Source organism: Syngnathoides biaculeatus, chromosome 17 (genome assembly GCF_019802595.1).
Source record: "Syngnathoides biaculeatus isolate LvHL_M chromosome 17, ASM1980259v1, whole genome shotgun sequence".
NCBI classification, from domain to species: domain Eukaryota; kingdom Metazoa; phylum Chordata; class Actinopteri; order Syngnathiformes; family Syngnathidae; genus Syngnathoides; species Syngnathoides biaculeatus.
In genome coordinates this window covers 17,100,801-17,121,109 of record NC_084656.1, presented here as the reverse complement: position 1 = coordinate 17,121,109, position 20,309 = coordinate 17,100,801, and the positions used below count along the sequence as shown (strand labels likewise).

The 20,309-nt window shown below is 41.5% G+C and overlaps 1 protein-coding gene across 5 annotated transcripts in view; it reads right to left on the bottom strand.

Moving 5' to 3' along the window:
• Positions 1-3,960: 3,960 nt before the first annotated feature.
• Positions 3,961-20,309, bottom strand: part of bcr (BCR activator of RhoGEF and GTPase) — a 114,827-nt gene continuing 98,478 nt past the window's right edge. For 4 of the 5 annotated variants that reach the window (XM_061800477.1, XM_061800476.1, XM_061800478.1 and 1 more), the window contains 11 exons: positions 20,126-20,230; positions 19,745-19,819; positions 19,413-19,510; positions 16,587-16,718; positions 14,740-14,799; positions 14,470-14,579; positions 12,917-13,056; positions 12,700-12,834; positions 12,505-12,610; positions 10,453-10,615; positions 10,218-10,355 (listed from right to left, as the gene is read on the bottom strand). In XM_061800477.1, the coding sequence (XP_061656461.1) occupies positions 10,266-10,355; positions 10,453-10,615; positions 12,505-12,610; positions 12,700-12,834; positions 12,917-13,056; positions 14,470-14,579; positions 14,740-14,799; positions 16,587-16,718; positions 19,413-19,510; positions 19,745-19,819; positions 20,126-20,230 (1,214 nt within the window). In that variant the 3' untranslated portion in view covers positions 10,218-10,265. Of the gene's footprint in view, positions 10,356-10,452; positions 10,616-12,504; positions 12,611-12,699; positions 12,835-12,916; positions 13,057-14,469; positions 14,580-14,739; positions 14,800-16,586; positions 16,719-19,412; positions 19,511-19,744; positions 19,820-20,125; positions 20,231-20,309 lie in introns of all 5 variants that reach the window. The other variant, XM_061800475.1, reaches the window with a different exon arrangement.

Sequence of the window (20,309 nt, the reverse complement as noted above, 5' to 3'; positions counted from 1 at the left end):
TTCCGCTCTCGCGCCTTCCCTCGCATCCCACGGCTACGTTCGCGGAAGGGACAGGAAGCGGCCGACCTGGACGTCACTGGGGCCGACGCTGGCCCATGCCCTTTCCTCCCCCTCCCCACACCTCTCAGACGGATGACGGAGTTTCTGTCCGGGGAGGTTCTGGCTGCCGGTTTAAGGGCGGTGATCTGGCGAGGGAAACGCAGAAGAGAACGCAGTCTGAGCTCCTGTACAAACAGCAGCTTTCCCCACTGAAACACACACACAAAGGCCATCAATCTCGACGTGACAGGTGGGGGGTGGGGGGCAGTTTGCTTCCCACACAGGGCGACAGCAGACAATACACCTTTTTTTTTTTTTTAATTCTGGGAACATGTTTCCTGAAACCTCAGCACACACGTCCACTATCATTCTTGACCCTTCCCCTTTACTGATAATGACACAATCAAAATAATTCAACAGTATGCAAAAGTTCTTGTGCAGTCGTTGTTTTGCGTCCAAGTTCCACTTCAGCCATTTTGCGCCGGGCGAGAGCGAGAGAGGGACTGTCGAGACGTGAGGACGTACGCGATATCTTTTTAACGTGTTTACAATCATATACGAAGGAAGGAAGGGATTTTATATCCGTTTTTTTAAAGGCTGCACTGCAAAGATAAAAAAAAAAAAAAAACCTAACCTGATAGGAAAAGTCAATTTTATGAAGAAACAAGAAGTAAAAATACAAAAGTGGGAATGTTATGAGGGGGAAAAAAAGTTTTTAGAATTCACAGGTAACATTGCATAGTGGTAATTACAATGACAGCCGGAACAATGCGAAAGAAAAATTACTTATTTCTTGTAAAATCATCATTTTCATTTTTATTTTCTCTCTCTCTATATATATTTTCTTTTTTTTCAATGATAATTGCAATCCGACCATTTCGCATTTTATGCGAAGTAAAATTTTTGCATGAATAACATTTTTAACATTATTTCCATTTTTTGTAGTCATTAAAAAATATCTCAAATTGTGTTTACAATCATATATGAAGGAAGGGATTTTATATAAGTTTTTTTTTTTAAGGGCGCACTGCGAAGGAAAAAAAAATACTACATAATTAAGTCATAACCTGATGGGAAAAGCCGATTTTCTGAGGAAACAAGTTGTAAAAATACAAAAGTGGGAATGCTATGGGGGGGGGTGTTTAGAATTCACGGGTAACATTATGGGAATTCAATTGGAAATTACAATGACAGTCAGAACATTGTGAAAGAAAAGTTACTTATTTCTTGTAAAATCATCATTTTTATTTTTATATAATGTATATATTTTTTTATTTTATTTTTATTTTCTGACAATGACAAGTAATTACAGGGGCGGGGGCATTTTATGAGAAGCTTAATTTTCACATGAATAACATTTTAAACATTTTTTACATTCTTTTCTAGTCATTAAAAAATAACTCATAACTCAAATTGTTGCCAATGACGCCCCACCCTCATAATTTTCCTCAATTCATAATTGACTCGTTGACTTCATTAAAAACAGGAAAGAATCGTCGAACTATGACCAAATTCTTAGGTGAATAATAGCTCACATGACAGCAACGAGAGTGAGTTTAAAACAAATCCACAAAAATACTGTGAACTACATCAGTATTTAAAATCAAATCAGACCAATTAGTTAAATTTATTGCTTTTAATAATTTCAGTAGTTAATTCAGTCATTTAAATTCATCATTTTTTTTTGTCCAGATTACCAATTCTTAAACTTCGTATTGACTCTGCTGTATGTAAATTTTACCATTTGAATTGAGCTACGGATAAAAAAAAAAAAAGTACTCCCCCCACCTCCCAAATATACAAAATGACAGAAATACACGTGTATATTTCTGACCTGCGTTCGTCGGCGGCTGCATCCTCTACCCGCGTTCTCCATTCATCGTTATCCTCTCACGGCCTCGTACAGACGTAAAACCACCCCCCCTTGCTGATCCCGACTGACACGTACACCGGACCAAAGTCCTCCTTTTGTTCGCCGTGTCCGAATCCTTCTCAGCGCCGACAGGAATGGCAAAAATGCTTGATCCAGCCGCTTGGGAACAGAACAATGGGGGTGGAGATGTGATATTCTACATAGGGATGAATGAATGAATGAATGAATGAATGATGGAAAGTTCCAGTAAAATAATGTGGACTCCTCTTCTCACCGAGTGCGATGTTTACAGGCTTGGAGTGAAACTATAGTGACCAAAGGACTGGTGTCTTGTTTGTCCTTCTTCCAGATGGCTGCTTAGAAAGAAGAACCCCCCCCCCCCACACACACACACATACGTTCATACAGGCTGTCGGCTTGGAGGAAACGATAAGCACATCCTGCACATCGTGATAAAGGAGGTCTGCCACTGCGTTGTCAATCGATGCCGCTGCCTACAGTGAGACAATAAAACTGTGTGAGTGGTGTGGGTTGTTCGGGGTCTCACTAGGGAGCAAAACTTACCAAGAAAGCATAACTTCAAATGCTAATTATGAAGTACGCAAGCATCCTCAAAAAGTTCCCTTCTTATGATCGTATATTTAGAAAACCTGTCTTATTATGACAAATATGCACTTTTGGTTTTTACTTGTTACTTATGTGTAAGACTTAAGCTTGCTTGTACTGTTAGGTACATTAAGGACTGTATACCTGCTTTATACGTGTTGCTATTATGTCAGAAAAGGTTTAGTACCGTGATTTTCTGCATTATAAGGCGCACCTAAGAGACTTTAATTTCCTCAAAAGCTGACGGTGCGCCTTATAATCAGGTGCGCCTTATACATGGATCATAATTGAGGCTTTGGCGCAGCCCAACTGATGGATGCATAACGTAACGCCAGCCTTGACTGCGGCTTCTATTCTTTGCGCCTTATATATAAAAAAAAGTTTTAAAAGAGGCCAGCCATTGAAGGTGCGCCTTAAAATGCGGTGCACCTTATAGTGCGGAAAATACGGCCCATAAGGTATTTTGGTCTATTGTTCTCTTGTCCTTTATATGTAAGACACGAGCAAGTTTGCAATGCATCACGTGTACTGTAACTGTATCAAATACAAACAGTAAGTGAAGGGCTGTTATATGAAATAATAAATATATCCATAACGAAGTGGACTGTAACTTTGGAGGTGTTCCGAATTCCTTCTTTGAGTTCCAGCGGAAGAAAAGCAGCCCCAAAGGATGACGCCGCAACCGTCATGCTTCATTGTACTATCGGACCTGCTTTACTTTGCTGGTTAGCAGCGTTGTGCTTGCGTCAAAAATACATTGAGGAATTTTTTTTTTTGGACGCAGTACTTGCCTGTAAAAGGTTGGACAACTACTACTGCAGTAGGAAGTAGGTCAGAATGCTTGTGCAACAGGACCACTGTGCAAAGTACTGCTTCAGGATGATTCCATCAATAACGACAAATAACCGGGACGGAAAATCGACGGGAAAAAATAAACACAGCTCAAGTACGTCGATACAGGAGATTTTATTTCAACATTTGTGTACAAACATTGGCTGCAAATTCTTTCCAAACATCTTCGGCCTCAGAGTACAATATTACGTTGTACGGTTCTACGAGCAGAGAGTCCCCAAAAAATCAGAGGGGGCGGGGATACAAAAGAGAGTTTGTGATTGGCAAGCGAGTCCCATTAACAGATTGATACTTGAAACGTCCAAGCAGCCAAAAGGAGACAAAATCCACATGCGACGAAGCAGAAAGGCGGCAATTTGTCAAGTTCTTTAGAAACCGAGGCCGTCGCATCTTCAGACCGCCTAACCCGCAGAAAACTGAAGCCTATTATTGTATTCACTGTAGTTCGTTATGTACAAAAAGTAAGACTTGAGGTTGTAGAGCGTGTGCGCCGAGGAGGAGGCATGCAGGTACACGGACAGACATTAATTTCTAAACTCTGTTCGCCGCTCATATGAAGAATTATTCGAGCCAGACTGAAAATGAAAAAAAGAAAAGAAAAAAATATGTGAAATACTTTTAGGAGGACAGAAATTGGATTACAAGAAAGTGATATTAGGAGAAAAAATTGTAAGAGCAAAAGATAATCGCAAACTTGTTCTACCATTAAAAAGTTGTGTGATTTTAATTTGACGAAAAATACAATTTTTTTTGAAGAGAAAAAAGTTGTATTTGTTCAAGAGTGGGAATATCGCTAAAAATAATTTTATGAGGTAGAATATCAAAATGTTATGAAAAGTCAATTTCAAACTAAAACAAATGTACTACAAGTCTGAAATTCGCTTGGGCATCATTTTGTCAAAATTAAAAGTAAAATTTTTTCTCCCAATGAGCTCAACTTTTTTGATATGCCCATGATATTTTCATTTTCTTTCTTCACAATGTAATATTACATTCAGTCGTAAGACCTTTTTCTGGTAAAATTAAAAGGAAAAAAACACATTTTAAATGAAAAAAAATAACAGTTGAAATGTTGAGATTTACGGATATTAGTGTAATATTGCAAACATTTTGTTTAAAAAAATTCTTTCATTCTCTAACATTAGGTTTCTGCCATTCCTTTTCTTCTGTAAACAATATTATTACAACAAAAATATGACAAACGAACGTGGAAAAACTTACACACTGAATAAAAATCTGCAACTTTTAAAGAATCTAATTTTTTTCCTGTAAAAATAAAATGTTTATTCACAAAACATTGACATTTTTTTCTTCCTAATATGACTTTATTCTCATGCAATAATTATATTCCCAAAAGTAATAAAATTATTATGAAATGACAGTACCAATAAATACCCAAAATATTATAATCCTATTTTTCAAATCATCATATAATGTAATAAGTGTTACTGCTACTGTATTCATTATTACTACAACTAAAACTATTACAAAAATAATGACTTCATTGATCTTTGAATTGTTATTTTTTTCGTTTTCTTTTTTTCCAGCCTGGCCTGAATCGATCCGACAATGCCACAATAAATTCAAAGTACTTCCTGCCGACGTGGGCCCGAAGAGCCCGTGAGCAGCTGCTGGTTCTGTTCTAAAGAAATTGGTTACTCGTGTGATTCGTCACATTTTGCTGTTTTTATTTTTTTTCAAATCACGCTAGCGTTGGTGTAAATTTGGGTATGACAGTAGTAATAAAGAAAATATATATCTATAGTTCAAAGGTCAGTATTGTAGCAGATGACCAGCCAAAATCTTGTGGAGTCAAGCGAGATTGACCCCAAGTCGATACATCGGTGCCTTGAGATACGAGTGACATACCGCGGCCGTGTGATTTCAAAACAACCACACAGCTTAGCCTTAGGAAAGGATGTTTAGCTTAATGCTTAAAAATCCAATGAAAAATGCCATAGATGTGCTAACATTTAGCACAAGTGCTGTGCTATTATAAGCCTTTAAGAAATAGATATTTGAACACAAACGGAGGAGCACATAAAGACTGATAATCCATCCATCCATTTTCTTTGCCGCTTATCCTCACGAGAGTCGCGGGGATTGCTGGAGCCTATCCCAGCTGTCAACGGGCAGGAGGCGAGGTACACCCTGGACTGATTGCCAGCCAATTGCAGGGCACATGGAGACAGACAACAGTCGCACTCACAATAACACCTGGGGCAATTTAGAGTGTCCAATTAATGTCGCATGTTTTTGGGATGTGAGAGGAAACCGGAGTGCCCGGAGAAAACCCACGGAGGCACAGGGAGAACATGCAAACTCCACACAGGTGGGGCCGGGAACGAACCCGGGTCCTCAGAACTGTGAGGCCGAGGCTTTTACCAGCTGAGTCCACCGTGCCGCCCATAATATAACAGCCAATCAGAATCAGCGAATTTATCAGCCAGTAAAACTGATTCTGATAACAACGCTCATGGTATAGTTTTGATATTGTGAAAATGAATATTACTGAATCTTACTGAGGTGGCATTAATTGGAGATTCTAAATTGCCCCTAGGTGTGATTGTGAATGTGGGTGTTTGTCTCCATGTGCCCCGCGATTGGCTGGCAACCAGTTCAGGGTGTACCCCGCTGCCTGCCCATCGAGAGCTGGGATAGGCTCCAGCACTCCCCGCGACCCTTGTGAGGATAAGTGGCAAAGATGGATGGATGAATGTGACTGAATAAATTGTAAAATTCTTCTTCTTCTGTCTTTTTAAGTCTATATTAAACCATCCCCAGGTTTGCCAAAGCGCGTACACCAGAAGGAGCACCACAGTGTCCATTGAATGACGCGTATGTGATATTAATATACGCAATCATAGATACAGATATGTGACAAAAACTCTTTAATTACTTACATTGAATAAAATTGTCATTTTTGTATGTTTTTATGTAATATCATAGTACTAGTTGTGAATTTAAAAAAACTATTTTTTTTTAAAGAGTGGAGTGGAACGAATTAATGGTACTTCCATTCATTTTGTTAAGGAAAGATGATTTGAGATTTGACCATTTTTGCGTGAGGTCATATCTCAAGGCACCGCTACATTTCGGATGCGTGCATCAAACCGCACGCCAAGAAGGGGGTCGGCGACCCCTGGTCCACCAAACAAACGGCGCGCCCCCCGTTCACCCCGACAGAAAAAGCCACGATTTCCTGCCGTCGCGCGATCACAGCGGCCAGTCTGTCGTCCGACGGCAATCACGAGCAGTGACGGTGATGAGCCAACGAAAACGGGGGCAGGCGGGTGGGACAAACTTCACTCATTGAAACAGGCGCCGACATTTCTCCAATCAAGTACACCCCGCCGCCATTAATTTGACATCAATTTATTCCTTCAACATATTACAAATAAATAGACCCAGTAGACTTTCTATGCCAAGACTCCAACATAGCTTAAATAAATACAAGTAAAAGGCATAAAAGGAGCTAAAGTAAGGTACACAGGCAAGATTTGTACTATCCTCCTTCGCACTGTTAACACTTAAGAGTTCAATTTACAGCATCGGAGTGAGAACGAGGGTGGTCGTAAGGAGCTAAGACCGAGGGTTTTTTTTTTCTTTTTTTTTGATTTTTTTCATTTTCTTTCCGAAGGTCCTGTCTAAAAAGAGACGTGCGGCCGTTTTCGCCGAAAAAAAAAAGGCAACAGGAGTTTCCGCTGTCAGCGTCCGGCGAAACGAAAAAGCTGCGTTGAGGCACGACAGGGTTAGAGCGGTGTAGGCAATCGGGACGGAGGCCGCCGCCGCCGCGGGTCCTCCCGTGCGGGTGTGGAAACGGTGTGCGCGCGCTACACAAGGCCAAAAAATATGTGCTCGTAAACAACGGTGGCGTCCTACGCGCCGTGACGACGATGGAAGTAAAAAAAAAACGGCGGACACTTAACGGAAATTGTGCTTTCCTCCACTTGGAACGCCGGACAAATTATCCGATGGGCTGTGTTGTAGTCGTTCACGTCCATGCATTTCTACTTTTGAAGCACAGAAATGTGAGATGTGTATTCATAGTTCCCCTCGCTCAAAACACAATTATGTACTAGTCATTCAAATGATATGCAAGATATGGAACACTCAAGAGGCATGTTTGATATTTTTTAAAAATAGACAGATGGGCCACATTGTTTGTAGATGAGAGGATGAAATAAAAATGTAAATGCATGTAAAATGAATAAATGATACACAAAATAAAAAAGGGGGAACTACCGCAATGTCTTTTATTTTAGTAAGAATATATTTTATGTGACCCCCATTTGTTTAAACACAGTATTCTGATTAATATTGTGGTTATTGATGAATCAATTTTCATCTGTCCCAGGGAGTTGCCATATTGAGCAACATCTCCCTCTGCTGTTGTGGAAATTCATCTCACAGCTACGTCTAGATCAGGGGTGTCAAAATCATTTTTGTCGCGGGGTACATCGTAGTTACCATTTCCCACAAAGGGCTGTTATGGTGAAATGATAGAAAACCTGAATCGCCTCATTATATTTAAACACATTTGCACCAGTTTTGGAATCAGAAATCAAGCGTAATTGGTTTTTCAACCATTGTTTATGTTTGGTAACACAAAAACGCTGACAATATCTCAACATTATCATTGATGATATATGAATATTTGAAATGTTGAGACACATTTTCACAAGAATCATGGATTTTGACACCGACGATTTGCCTTCGCGGGCCACATGAAATCGTGTGGCGGGCCGGATCTGGCCCCCGGGCCTTGAGTTTGACATCTTTGTTCTGGATGGTGCGCCATTCAAACCATTGTGCCACGAAGATTTTGTTGCAGTAGTTATCGCAACATACACGGCAAGTCCGTTCGGCAGTTTTCACGGTTTGGTCACGTGTCGTTGTGCATGTAGCTGACGCTAATTTCCGAATATTGCGTTTAAACTCGTGGAGCTGCTTACAAGGAGACATAAATCTTAAAAGCAAAGAATTTTTCTTCAGCGTCAGTCATAATGCGCAGAGACAGTAAATTAATCTGCAGTGAATCAACTTCTTGAGTAAAAGGACGACAAAATAAATAACATGCCCGCATGTTAATCGTGGACTCATCACAGTGACATTTTAGCGCTAATACAAGGGCAAATAAATGTGTTTTAATGGGGGGGCAAATCTATTGATACTCTTGATATTAAATATAGATTTTAAAGCATCAATACTGTATGTCTTGTTTAGATGTTAAGCAGGCCTTTGAAGGACGTCATAGTAATAGCGAAAACCTGCTAGCGTTGACGTTATTGTTAGCCATTAGGGCTTGTACAGTGGAACTGACACGGTCAAACACAATCAGTTCAAATTTATGATTTTTTTGGGGGGGATAAAAAAAAGTCATAGATATATAGATAAAACAACTGGGGAATGTTTTAAATTGTGGAAAAAAAGCATAACATCCTTGCTGTGGAGTGGAAACCTTGTAGGTCCAAATATGATTAATTTCAATTTTTTTTTTTTTTTTTTTTTTACAAATCCACACTAAGCGGTCCTCATGTTGTCTGTTGATTTTACACATTATTTTTGATAAGTCGTTTTGGAGTTGCGAGGTTTCCGCCCGACATCTAAAAGGTTCCACTGCACACGCCTACAACAAGCTACAATGATCTGTCAGTGTGATAATGGAGCAGAGTTTTGTTCTTGTTCTGGATACATTCACTCGGGGCCGTGTTTTCATTCTTAAGAAGTTACTTTATGTACCGCAGCAACTTAAAAGTGATCATTAGTAGGGGTGGCCCCGTGAGCCAAAGAAAACATGAGCGAAGTGTGATGCTGAAACATTTTACGAGTGCACGTCTCCCGCCGGGAGCTGAGATGATGCAAAGACGGTGACGTCATGCGGACGTATTTTCGGGCACCATGAGAAGAGCTTGTGCCTTTTTCTCTTCACAGCGGCATCGTCGGCATGCCGCTGACAACCTTGCGGAACGAGCAATAAAAGGCTGCACAGAACGGGAGCATCTAGAACAACAAGGCTAAATCCTGCTTATTCACCGCGAGGTTTCAAGTCAAGGCTAACTGCTAACCGCCGCTGTGATCAAACTGCCTAAAGTACACAAAGAAATAATAATAAAAAAAAAAACTCTCCTCTCCAGGACGCTGGAATAAATTACATTTAACACCTTCGATTATACCGTTAAAAGAAAAACTTTTAAGATTATGTACAACAAAAAACACATCAGCAACGTCTGACAGGATGTCCAAGGATGTAACAAGAAGGGCAAATTCCCAAGATAGAAAATATATTGCTTCCCGGATATTTAAGCTAACTGCAGACACAAAAGGAAGGAATGCTCCTTTGGGGTCGGAAACAAACTTGCAGGCAATGAAATTGTAGTCCGTTAGGAATAAACATCTTACTTTTAATAAGTCCGCAAGAGTAGGACGACGGTCGTCTTGGTAGGGAGCGGAAAAACTCCACCGTCCTGCTGAGCTGTCCAAAATCCTGTCATCCCTTTGGGAAAAATGTGCTGGGATGAAACATTTGAAATGGGACAGACACATTTTGTTGGCTTCATTTTCGCCGACAATTCAGGCCCAAAAGACAAAAAAAAAACGCGCACGACTCAGAGCGGGAAGAGCCATTTAGTTCTCCTGTAGAAGCAAAACAAAAAGGAATGTAGATGGAAGATAATTGGGGTCCCCAGAACGTATGGACACACAGATAGACTCTGGTAAACAGGCTCAATGGCGTCCTCTTGTGGTTGGAGGGGGAAATCCTTCTCGGGGTATAGTGAGCCTCATGGAATGAAGTCAATTCAAAAACGTACTACAGCAAGGCTCGGTTTGAGCTGAGGTCTTTCAGTCCGTCAAGCCGTCGCCGTCGAGTGTCTGAGGTAAGCAAGAGTTGTCTCTATACCTCCGTGGAGAAGAGGATGCTCTGTCGTTTACTGTCCGGAGTGGGAATGGTCTCCAGCTGGAGGAAGTAGAGCAGCACCTGAACCTGAGAAATTATAGATAAAAAAAAAAGAGAGAAAGAAGTGGTAATGTCGAGAAAAAAAAAATCTGAATGTTAAACAGTTGTCATGGCGGCGGCTGACCTGCGCCATGACCTCCAGGGACCAGCTGTCCCCCATGCTGATGGGCTGGGTGGGGTTCGTCGGGATCTTACTGTCCTTTTCGGCGGGCCTCAGCAGAGTCGGCCCAAAGACCGTGGCCAGGTTGTGGAGGGACATCTTGTTGACGCTTTCCTTCTCCGCCACCCTAAAACGGAAGAACGGGAAACATACAAACTCAGTATAATCTGGCGGGAAGTGCGCGTGTGTCGTGAGAACAGCGGCGGTCCCGCGGCCTCCATTTGCCACCGCTTCTGAAAACGACGTGTCTGCATTGTACTGACGCCCACGGGACACTCAAGCCTCTTTATTCATCTGAATCTCCATGGTAACCAGATGATAATACACCAATGTCATCGGGTGCGATCCTACTGTACACGACGAGACGGTTGAGGTGCAGGTAGTGGAGTGTTATCCACCTACTTCAAGTTTTGAATACTGTGATAACATCTAGTGACGAAAACATGACTAGAAAGGCGCAGCGCTAGACGAAAACAATCTACCTTACTGTGTGTGTCTGTGTTGAGTGCTGAGAAAATGATAACTAAAAAAAAAGTTGCAAATGTTGATGATCATAATGTTACACCGCCGGATATCTTACAGTTGTTTACTATCTGGTACAAGTTGTGTAGCTAAAGATTTGTTCAACAATCTCCAGTACAAGAGATGTATTGACAAAAATAATGATTATAACACGAAATTAGTTGCAGTACATAAAATTCAATGAAAAAGTGTATCCTGAAATTGTTTTGATCACACTGTATAAGGCAGGGGTGTCCAAAGTTTTTTTTTACCCCAAGATCTACTTTTCAAGCTGCTAGCCTCTCTCGAGCTACCGGCAACGTGGGGAGGGGGTTTAATGTAATGTTGCCTCCTATATTTAAAATACAGAATAAGCTTTTTGTGCACTGTATTGTCTGTGTTTTCATCCTGGATCAGGCTGTGCCAAGGTGGAATTTTAAAATTACACACCATCTCATCCTGCACTTTCTACTTTGGCTTCAATCCAGACCTTTCCCACTCAGAAAAGAGAAAATCACCTCCAATGTAATACTTTATATATATATATATATATACTTTTTCTTCGATTATTCACATACCCAGTCATTGCATCTTAAAACAGCAGCATTTCTTTTTTTAACTTTCTCCATTGAGATCGGAAGTCAACATAAGCAGCATGTCTAGCCCGTCTTTGCTCTACGTTGCCCAGACTGTGTTGTGAACTAAAGCAGCGGTGGTGGACGCTTTCATTATAAAACACATTGATGGGCTGCGTAAGTACTGTAACATTTTGTATTTATTAGTACAAGTCTTTAAGAGCGGGGCGCGGGGTGGAGTGGGGGGGGGGATGGCGTCAGGTAAACTATGAAAAAGAGAGTGTGGAGCAGTGGTCGTTGTTAGAGAAAGTTCCCTGCACAATTGCGCATGCGCGCAGTTTAGAGGGAACATTGGCTGATGACCAGTCGATCGCGGTCGACGCATTGAGCACCCCTAGCATAAGGTATGTACAGTGGTGCATTGAGATACCAGTTTAATTTGTTCTGTGACCACACTCGTACCTCAGAACAGACGCGTATCTCAAATCATCTTTCCCCATTGAAATGAATGGAAATGCCATTAATCCATTGCAGCCTCCCCCCCAGAAAAAATACAACAAAAATGTTGTCCTATGTTTGTTAAAAAAGGAAAATTCATTCATCAATCTTCTTAGCCGCTTGTCCTCACGAGGGTCGTGGGAGTGCTGGAACCTATCCCAGCTGTCAACGGGCAGGAGGCAGGGTACACCTTGAACTGGTCGCCAGCCAATCAGAGGGCACATGGAAACAAACAACCGCACTCACAATCACACCTAGGGGCAATTTAGAGTGTCCAATTAATGTTGGATGTTTTGGGATCTGGGAGGAGTGCCCGGAGAAAATCCACTCAGGCACGGGGAGAACCTTCAAACTCCACACAGGCGGGTCCGGTATTGAACCCGGGACCTCAGAACTGTGAGGCCGACGCGTTCCAGCTGATCCACCGTCACCTATTTCGTACCTCTTCAGGTGGTCCAAGAGGAAAAGGAAGGTGACCAAGTTGGGCTCCGGTAGCGAAAGCAGTAAGTTCAACATGCAGCTCTCTTTGGCGACGCTATCAGACAGCGCTGCAGAGGGAGGGGAAAAAAAAATTACATTTTTAAATTTCACAATTGTTCATTCGACGCTGTACTCCAATGATTAAACGTCAACATACTGATGCCTCCCGCAAAATTGGGGTAGAGCTCATCGGTGAAGAGCGGCTCCGGAAGCTCTCGGAAGTACAGCTTCAAGGTCCCGGCGATTGCGTTGACGTCCATCTCGCTCATCATCACCGACACGTCTTTGTGATCTGAGAATCGCAGGAAGACGGCAGGGTCTGCAAGACGCCGCGATTCTTTTTTTTTGCCGAAACCCGGACGAGGGCTACTCACTGGTGTCGAAGGCCGTCTTGAGGGCCTGGATGTCGGTGGCCACCCCAGACACGCGATAGATGCCCACCTCCTCCATTCCCCTCCTCTCGATCTCCTCCAGGCACTGCCGGACTATGTAGGGCACCTTGGAACGCTCTCGTCTGAACAAAAATATGTACAAAACAAGGACGGCCATAAACAGTACTGACTGGGTTTTCGGAATAGATGCACAAAATCAGATATTGGCAAGACATAATTCGGCCCATTCCGAAACGTGGATACAAATCCAATGAGTATCCGATGTGAGTTACAGATCGAATACATCCCATACTTGCCGATGTCAAGTACCGATACTTAATAATGCGAAAAACGCAAACTATTACTTTTGTCATTCGTGTTAACCTAGCTGTATCTCTGCATGGATCATAAAATCACGTGACTTTTCTTTACGTCGCCATATTGCCGGTCAAGCCAAGCATTGCTCAATGCTATGTCGGTTGGAGACGACACGGAAACAGGTCTTGTAGCACGACGCCCAGAGTCTTGCCTGATACTGTCAGAGATTTAGAAGGTGAAAATAAACGACAGTACGTGGAAAAATTTGATATACTCGGCAGAGAGGTCCCGTATTTAATGCCGAAGTCGATGTGTCCGCTGATAAGAAATTGGGACTGTTAATCCGCTTCCGCTTGTCTTGGACTCCTGGATCTACACATGGATCTGGTGAGTAAGTCGTCGAGATTTACACGTAAAAGTTTGAAAGCGTAAAAAAGTCTGGACGCATACGAATACTTAGTTGCTGGATCTGTTCTCATCACGAATAAATCCCACATAGTGACGGTTTTGAGGGTTCGTGAACGCGGAAGCGTATTTGGCCACACGTTAACCTTTGCCTTTTCGATCTTTTCCGCTAGTATTCAATACAAATACTAATATTTAAATAAATGACCCCTGGTTTTACACAAGCTCACATTCATTAACTATGATTGAAAAAAAAAAAGAGGACAAAGTCGTCTCCATGGAACGTACACGGAAGCGATTGCGGCCACACTTAACCTCTCCGACAGTTTTTTTTTTTAATATGCATTGTTCTCAAATGAGCCAACTTGGAATTATAAATACTTTTTGGTAATTTGAAAATGAGAAGAATAATTCCCAACTGAAATGATTGCTACACAGGCGTGTGTGTGTATTTTGGTTGGGCGCCATCTATCACATTTAATTGCCGAAACCAATCGATATTTTCTGGTCTTTTCAGCTGGTATTCCGTAGAATGATCTCTTTGAATATCTGTCTCGTCTGTCGTGACAACCAACCGCACAACAGTTCTCGGGTATTGTAAATATTCTCCTCCGGTTCAATGTCCCCCACAATGTCGAGCAGCTCTATATGACCGGCAATACGGCGCCGTGGAAATGGTGAAAATTGACTCTTCACCTTCTTAATATAGACTAATCTTGTTTTGGTTCTAATCGAGAGAGACACTAGAGAATTGTGCACTTGAAGTTGCTGAGTAAATCCATCTGAATTCAGTTTGACAAGATGAGCTGCAACCTGCATGTGCTCAAACTCACTTTGTCACGGTGGAGATCTTGACTCCGAACACGCCCATGGGTTTCCGCGAGGGCATTCTCTTCAGGCTGAACTCACGGCTGGTGAACTTCATGGACAGTTTGACCTCAATCTGTCGCAGGGAATCAGGACTTAACGTTATAAATAGTGGAACAACAGAAGGAGTGCGCTTTGTTTTGTTTTCGGCAAAGTTTAGCTAGGATGTGGCGGTGCACCAGCGTAGTATTGAACAGAACAGGTTTTGGGGGAAAATAGGTTTGTGATTGATGTACCCCGTTCATGGGAATGACAGTTCTTTGCCAGTCTTTTCCTTGGAGAGTCTGAGGGTCCAGCTGAGGGAACACACACAAAATAATATGAGTGCAGAACAGCCATGTATTCAGGTCCTAAACAATTTAGTGATTTATAGACTTGTAGCAGAACTTTAAAATCTATTCTAAAGCTGACTGGAAGCCACTGTAAAGACTTTAGAATTGGAATTATATGCTCTGACCTCTTTGTTTTGGTCAAAACCAGAGTGTTTACTGCTCTTTTTGGGGAGCCAAGTCAGAAGACCATTACAATAGTCAAGTCTACGTGAGATAAAAGAATGGATGAGCTTCTCCTGGTCTGCTTGACACATGCAAGCCTTCACTCCAAATATGTTCTGTCGATGGTAAAAGGCAGTTTTAGTCATGGATTTGATATGACTGTCTAAAGTCAGGTCAGAATCCATCAGAACACCAAGGTTTTGGACTTGGTCTTTGCTTTTTAAAGATAGTGAGTCCAGGGATTTACCATCAGCAGTCCTTTTTTCTTTATAGCCAAAAACAATTATCTGTCTTGTTGTGGTTAAGTTGAAGGAAATTTTGAACCCCCCCTCCCCCAATAATGACATAATGCATATTGTAAGTGATGTTAATACATAAACAGAAGCGTCTTGAGTATGTCATCTGGTTACACGCAAAGCTCAGTCGTGTTCCACGTGGCTCCCTGCAGTATTTCATTCCCGAAAACTCCTTTGGCTTTGACATGCAACGAGAAACTAGGACCTACCAATGTGAAGATTTTTTCAATGCATAATGGTATGATTATTATTATTAGTGCGCTGTAGTTTGCTATGCTTAGAATTAATTTTAGCAATTTAATAAAAAGAGACCCAAATAATGAAAACAATAGTAATACTAATTGTAGAGTGAGCACAACATGGTTGTAGGAAATTGCCTGTCGGGTGTATTCTTTATTGTTGTTTATTGTTCCACAGTATTAAAAAAAAAAAAAGATTTTTTTTTCTTCCAATGCCTTCATGCGCTGCATTGTACCAGTATGTCTGCAAATCATCTCTTTTTTTTTTACTTTTTTATTTCGACAAACCTGCATTTCTGTGGTTTGTGCCGCATTTCCACTCCTGTGGGGATTTGCACCAGAGCATTGTGCTTTGAATGACATCATCTGTGCAGCGATGGTGGGTCGGGTGAGACCGTTAGATGGCGCTGTCGTTCATTTTTCCAGACGCAGACTGTGCGAGTGAACACGCTGGATCCGATTTGATAGATCAGAAATGTTCTGATCTTTTTAAAACGCAGATGTTTCAAGTATTTGTGCATGTTTTAAAAAAAGGGTAAAATAGAGTGAAACTAATCTGCAGTAGGCAGAATATGATAAAAGAAATTAATGAAAATTTTCTCCATTCAATAAATTGACTTTGCTATACTTGGTCTTATTTTACAGGCTGGTGTCAACTTACTATATTAATGTCATTTCCTTCTTTTGATGCTTTACTAGAATGCATGTACGGCATGAGACGGCTCAATGTGGGAGCTCCACTAAATGAAAATCTGAGCCTCTTGTCAATGATTCTATTAGAAATACTTTTCATTTTCCTGCTTCACTAACGTGAAAAAAGACGGCTTATTAACATTTGAATTGGGCCTCGTGAGAGCAATTTCTCTCAGTCCAGCCCCCGAGTGTCCCCTCATTACATAATGACGGCAAAGTGATCTAATCGGACAATTTACGCTTGGTTGAAGTCATTCGCGGGACAATAACGTGGATTTCATGCTCCCTGGCAGCGGTGCAGATAAACGCCTGTAATGAGTCACGGCGGCTCTGCGGAATAGAAGGTGACGTCATGTCATACCGGGATCTGTCCTTTCCCCATGATGCGGTCCATGCTCTCGCTGTCCTCTTTGTTCTGCTTGCTCTTGTTGTAGCACTTCTCGTAGCAGAGCAGCCGCAGGGTCTGCGAGCCCTCCAGCTCGATCTCGAATTCCTGCCGAGGAGAAGAAAACGCATCTGTGAGGAGACGTTGCGCAGATACAGCGGACGGATGGCGACATACGTAGATTATTATATTGTGTTAGATTAGACGCGAGCATTACTGCGACCCTTGTGAGGATAAGCATCTCGGAAGATAGATAGATAGATAGATAGATAGATAGATAGATAGATAGATAGATAGATAGATAGATAGAGAATGGGAGAGAGGGATAGAGAGGGAGGTATAGAGAGAGAGGGGGATAGAGAGAGAGAAATTGAGAGAGGGGGATAGATAGAGTGGGAGGGAGGGATAGATAGAGAGGGAGGGAGGGATAGAGAGAGGGGGGATGGATAGAGTGGGAGGAGGGATAGAAAGAGAGAGAGGGAGGGAGGGATAGAGAGAGGGAGATGGATTGAGGGAGGGATAGATAGATAGATAGATAGATAGATAGATAGATAGATAGATAGATAGATAGATAGATAGATAGATAGATAGATAGATAGATAGATAGATAGATAGATAGATAGATAGATAGATGATAGATAGATAGATAGATAGAGGGATAGATAGATAGATAGATAGATAGATAGATAGATAGATAGATAGATAGATAGATAGATAGATAGATAGATAGATAGATAGATATTGTTCAAAGACAGATTTTGCTGTTGTTTGCGGTACCAAACACGCATTAAGTTGACGGATAGACATCCAGAAAATAAGAAAATAAAATGCGCGTTAGCAGTAGATTACTTGATGAATCGCCGCACTATCTGTAGGATAATCGATTCTAAAAAGATTTGATCGTGACAGCATTACGCGGGTCCAGCTAATGTTGCATAAAAAAAGTCTGTCAGACATAGAAGCGTTTGGGTTTGATTCCGGGAATGTTTTTTTTTTTTTTTTCTGGGACATCGTCTGTAGGTGCTAACGGTTCGTGAGCCCCGTGACTAATAAGGTTGAAAAAGTACGTCAGCTGGGATCGCTTCCTGTAAACCTGCAAAGGTTAAGCTAGAAAGCGGATGGCCACGTTGTTTATCTTCTTCGGCGATATACAAAACCAGCGTGACGCCGACCAACATCCCCTTGTAATTATTTCGAGGGAGGTCTCTGCATATGGTTCGCACATCGCGTCGGTTCACTTCGCATTAGGACAGATGTGAGTCATCACCAGCAGCTCCTCATTAGCTGCCGTTACTTCCACTCCGCTGAACAAAACTCCTCGGAGACTTTGGGCCCGCGATGGGAAAATATTTCGCCGCAGATGCCCCGAGCAGCTGATTGTGTCTGACCTCCCCACGTCCAGCTGTGCCATTAACGTGCATATCTGCTGTGGGTGCGTCGCGTTCGCAGGGGCTGCGTGTGCTACGCTTGGGTTGTTTTTGACTTTTGCTGCGAGATTAATTTCCGACTATGAATCTTCACATTCCAAGTATAGAACAATAAAAGGCGTGATTGCAACGACGGACACTATTTGTGCTATTTGCTGCAAATACCCGATCTTTGAATCATAATACTGTGCCTTGAGATATGATGAGGGAACATTTTTGATTTGAGTCCCACAAAAACAATTTACAATGCGGGCACGGATCACATCAACTCAAATCAGCTCACTTCACAACAAGAAGCATTTTGGCAGATACAGAACAATCGTTAAAAAATGGTCGTTGAGGTTCACTGTCAAACGAAACCACGGGTGTCAAACTCAAGGCCCGGGGGCCAGATGCGGCCCACCACATGATGTTGCGTGGCCCGCAGAGGCAAGTCATCTGTGTCAGGCTTTCATGATTCCAGTGGAAATCCGGACCAAAATTTAAAATTGTCATATAGCAAAGCAAAGCAAATTTATTTGAATTGCGCATTTCATACACGAGGTAACTCAATATGCTTTACATGATTAAAGGCGTTTGAAAACAAAGAGATAAAACCTTTCAAACAGTATAAAAATGACAAATATAAAAAAATAGAAACGAGTGTTCAGATATAAGCCTTTTTGTGTTGCCAAACATGAATAATAGCTGGAAAAAACTTCATTACCCTTGATTTCTGATTCCCGAACTAGTTCATAAATTTAATGTGTAAATATGATGCGGCAATTAAAAAAAAATTATCCGGCAATGAAAAATCTTTTACGGTTTCACAGTCCTAACAGCCCTCTGAGGGAAACCGTAACGACAATGTGGCCCGTGACAAAAATGAGTTTGACACCCCTGAACTAAACAATACATAGAAAATTCCAACAGAGCTTTGCCTAACAAATGTCCAACCGTAATGCTAACAAACAATGAAAAACGCCACAGGCAGGCTAACAAATAGGGTCTTTGTAAAAGTGTTATAACAAAGAAATTATCAATTGAACATAAATATCTGAGCAACAAATGTAGACAAACAACAAAACAGTACTCACAGGCATATTTAAATTTTTCTCAAAAAAAAAAAAAGACTAATAAAAACTGATCACAAACTCATCCAAGTCGCATAATAGAACAGAGAAGGGTCTTCCCCAAACCACTTCCACAAAATTGCCAAGATGGATTTGTCCAAAATGTCTTGTTTAATTGCTGATGATAAATTTGATGGTAATTACTTTGTCGCTCATGAAGTTATCCTATAAAAGTCTTGTTATGATGAATGATGAAGATTTAGGGCAGCCAAGACAACTATTTAAAAAAATATATTTTTATAAGTTTGGAGGGCGCCAGTTACCTCGTTCCATTTGGGTTCAGTGGTGTACCGATACACTCTCGTTTTGGCTTTATTCGAAAAGAAGCCGAAAGAGTCCACCTCCAATGTGCAATAGAGATCTGAGGGACAGTAAACGCATCATATTAACACAATATTCACATGGAAAGGTAAAGTTAGACCCGACTAACGATCGTCACTCTGAAGAAAGTTTTAAAAAATAGTTGCAAAAGCAGCAGACGAACAGCTACGGGCAGCGTTTATTTTGAGCCCCGACTGTCCTCGGTCACGTGAATCCGACAGAACCTTAACGTTAATTTGCTCCGATCTGTTTGGCTTTGCCCCGTGTGACTCACTCAAGCTCTGTTTGAGGCCGGAGGCGGAGTGGACGATTACATTCAGGAACCCGCAGAGACCCGGGGCTTCATCCTCTGGAAAAAAAACAGCCAGAGAAGAGAGAAAGAGGGCGGGGAAAAAAAAGAATAACAATAAACAGAGAAGAAAGATTAGAAAAACATGCCGATCTGTGTTTGTGTTGGAGCGAGATCAGACGTGGAAGATTAGAGGGCTAAAATAAACATTCCTGCATTGTATCAAACATTTGGCTTGACAATTATTAGACTGAAGTCATTCATTTCCAGAGAATATTTGTCTTTTTTCTTTAAATATGGTTTGTGTTTAGGGATGTAGTCAAAAGTACGACAACTTTATTGACAGCAACAAAAAAAGTTCCTCACCTTCTTTATTAATACTCAGTGGGATGTGATGGACCGTTTGGAGCTTGACGCACGAGTTGGTCAACATTTGGAGCTCCATCGACGTTAAGGAAGCGGCTTTGAAACCTGGAAAAACAAAAAATGTAACAATCAATTTAGACCGACAAAATATGAACATCAGGCTGTGCTTCGGTCGATAGAAAAA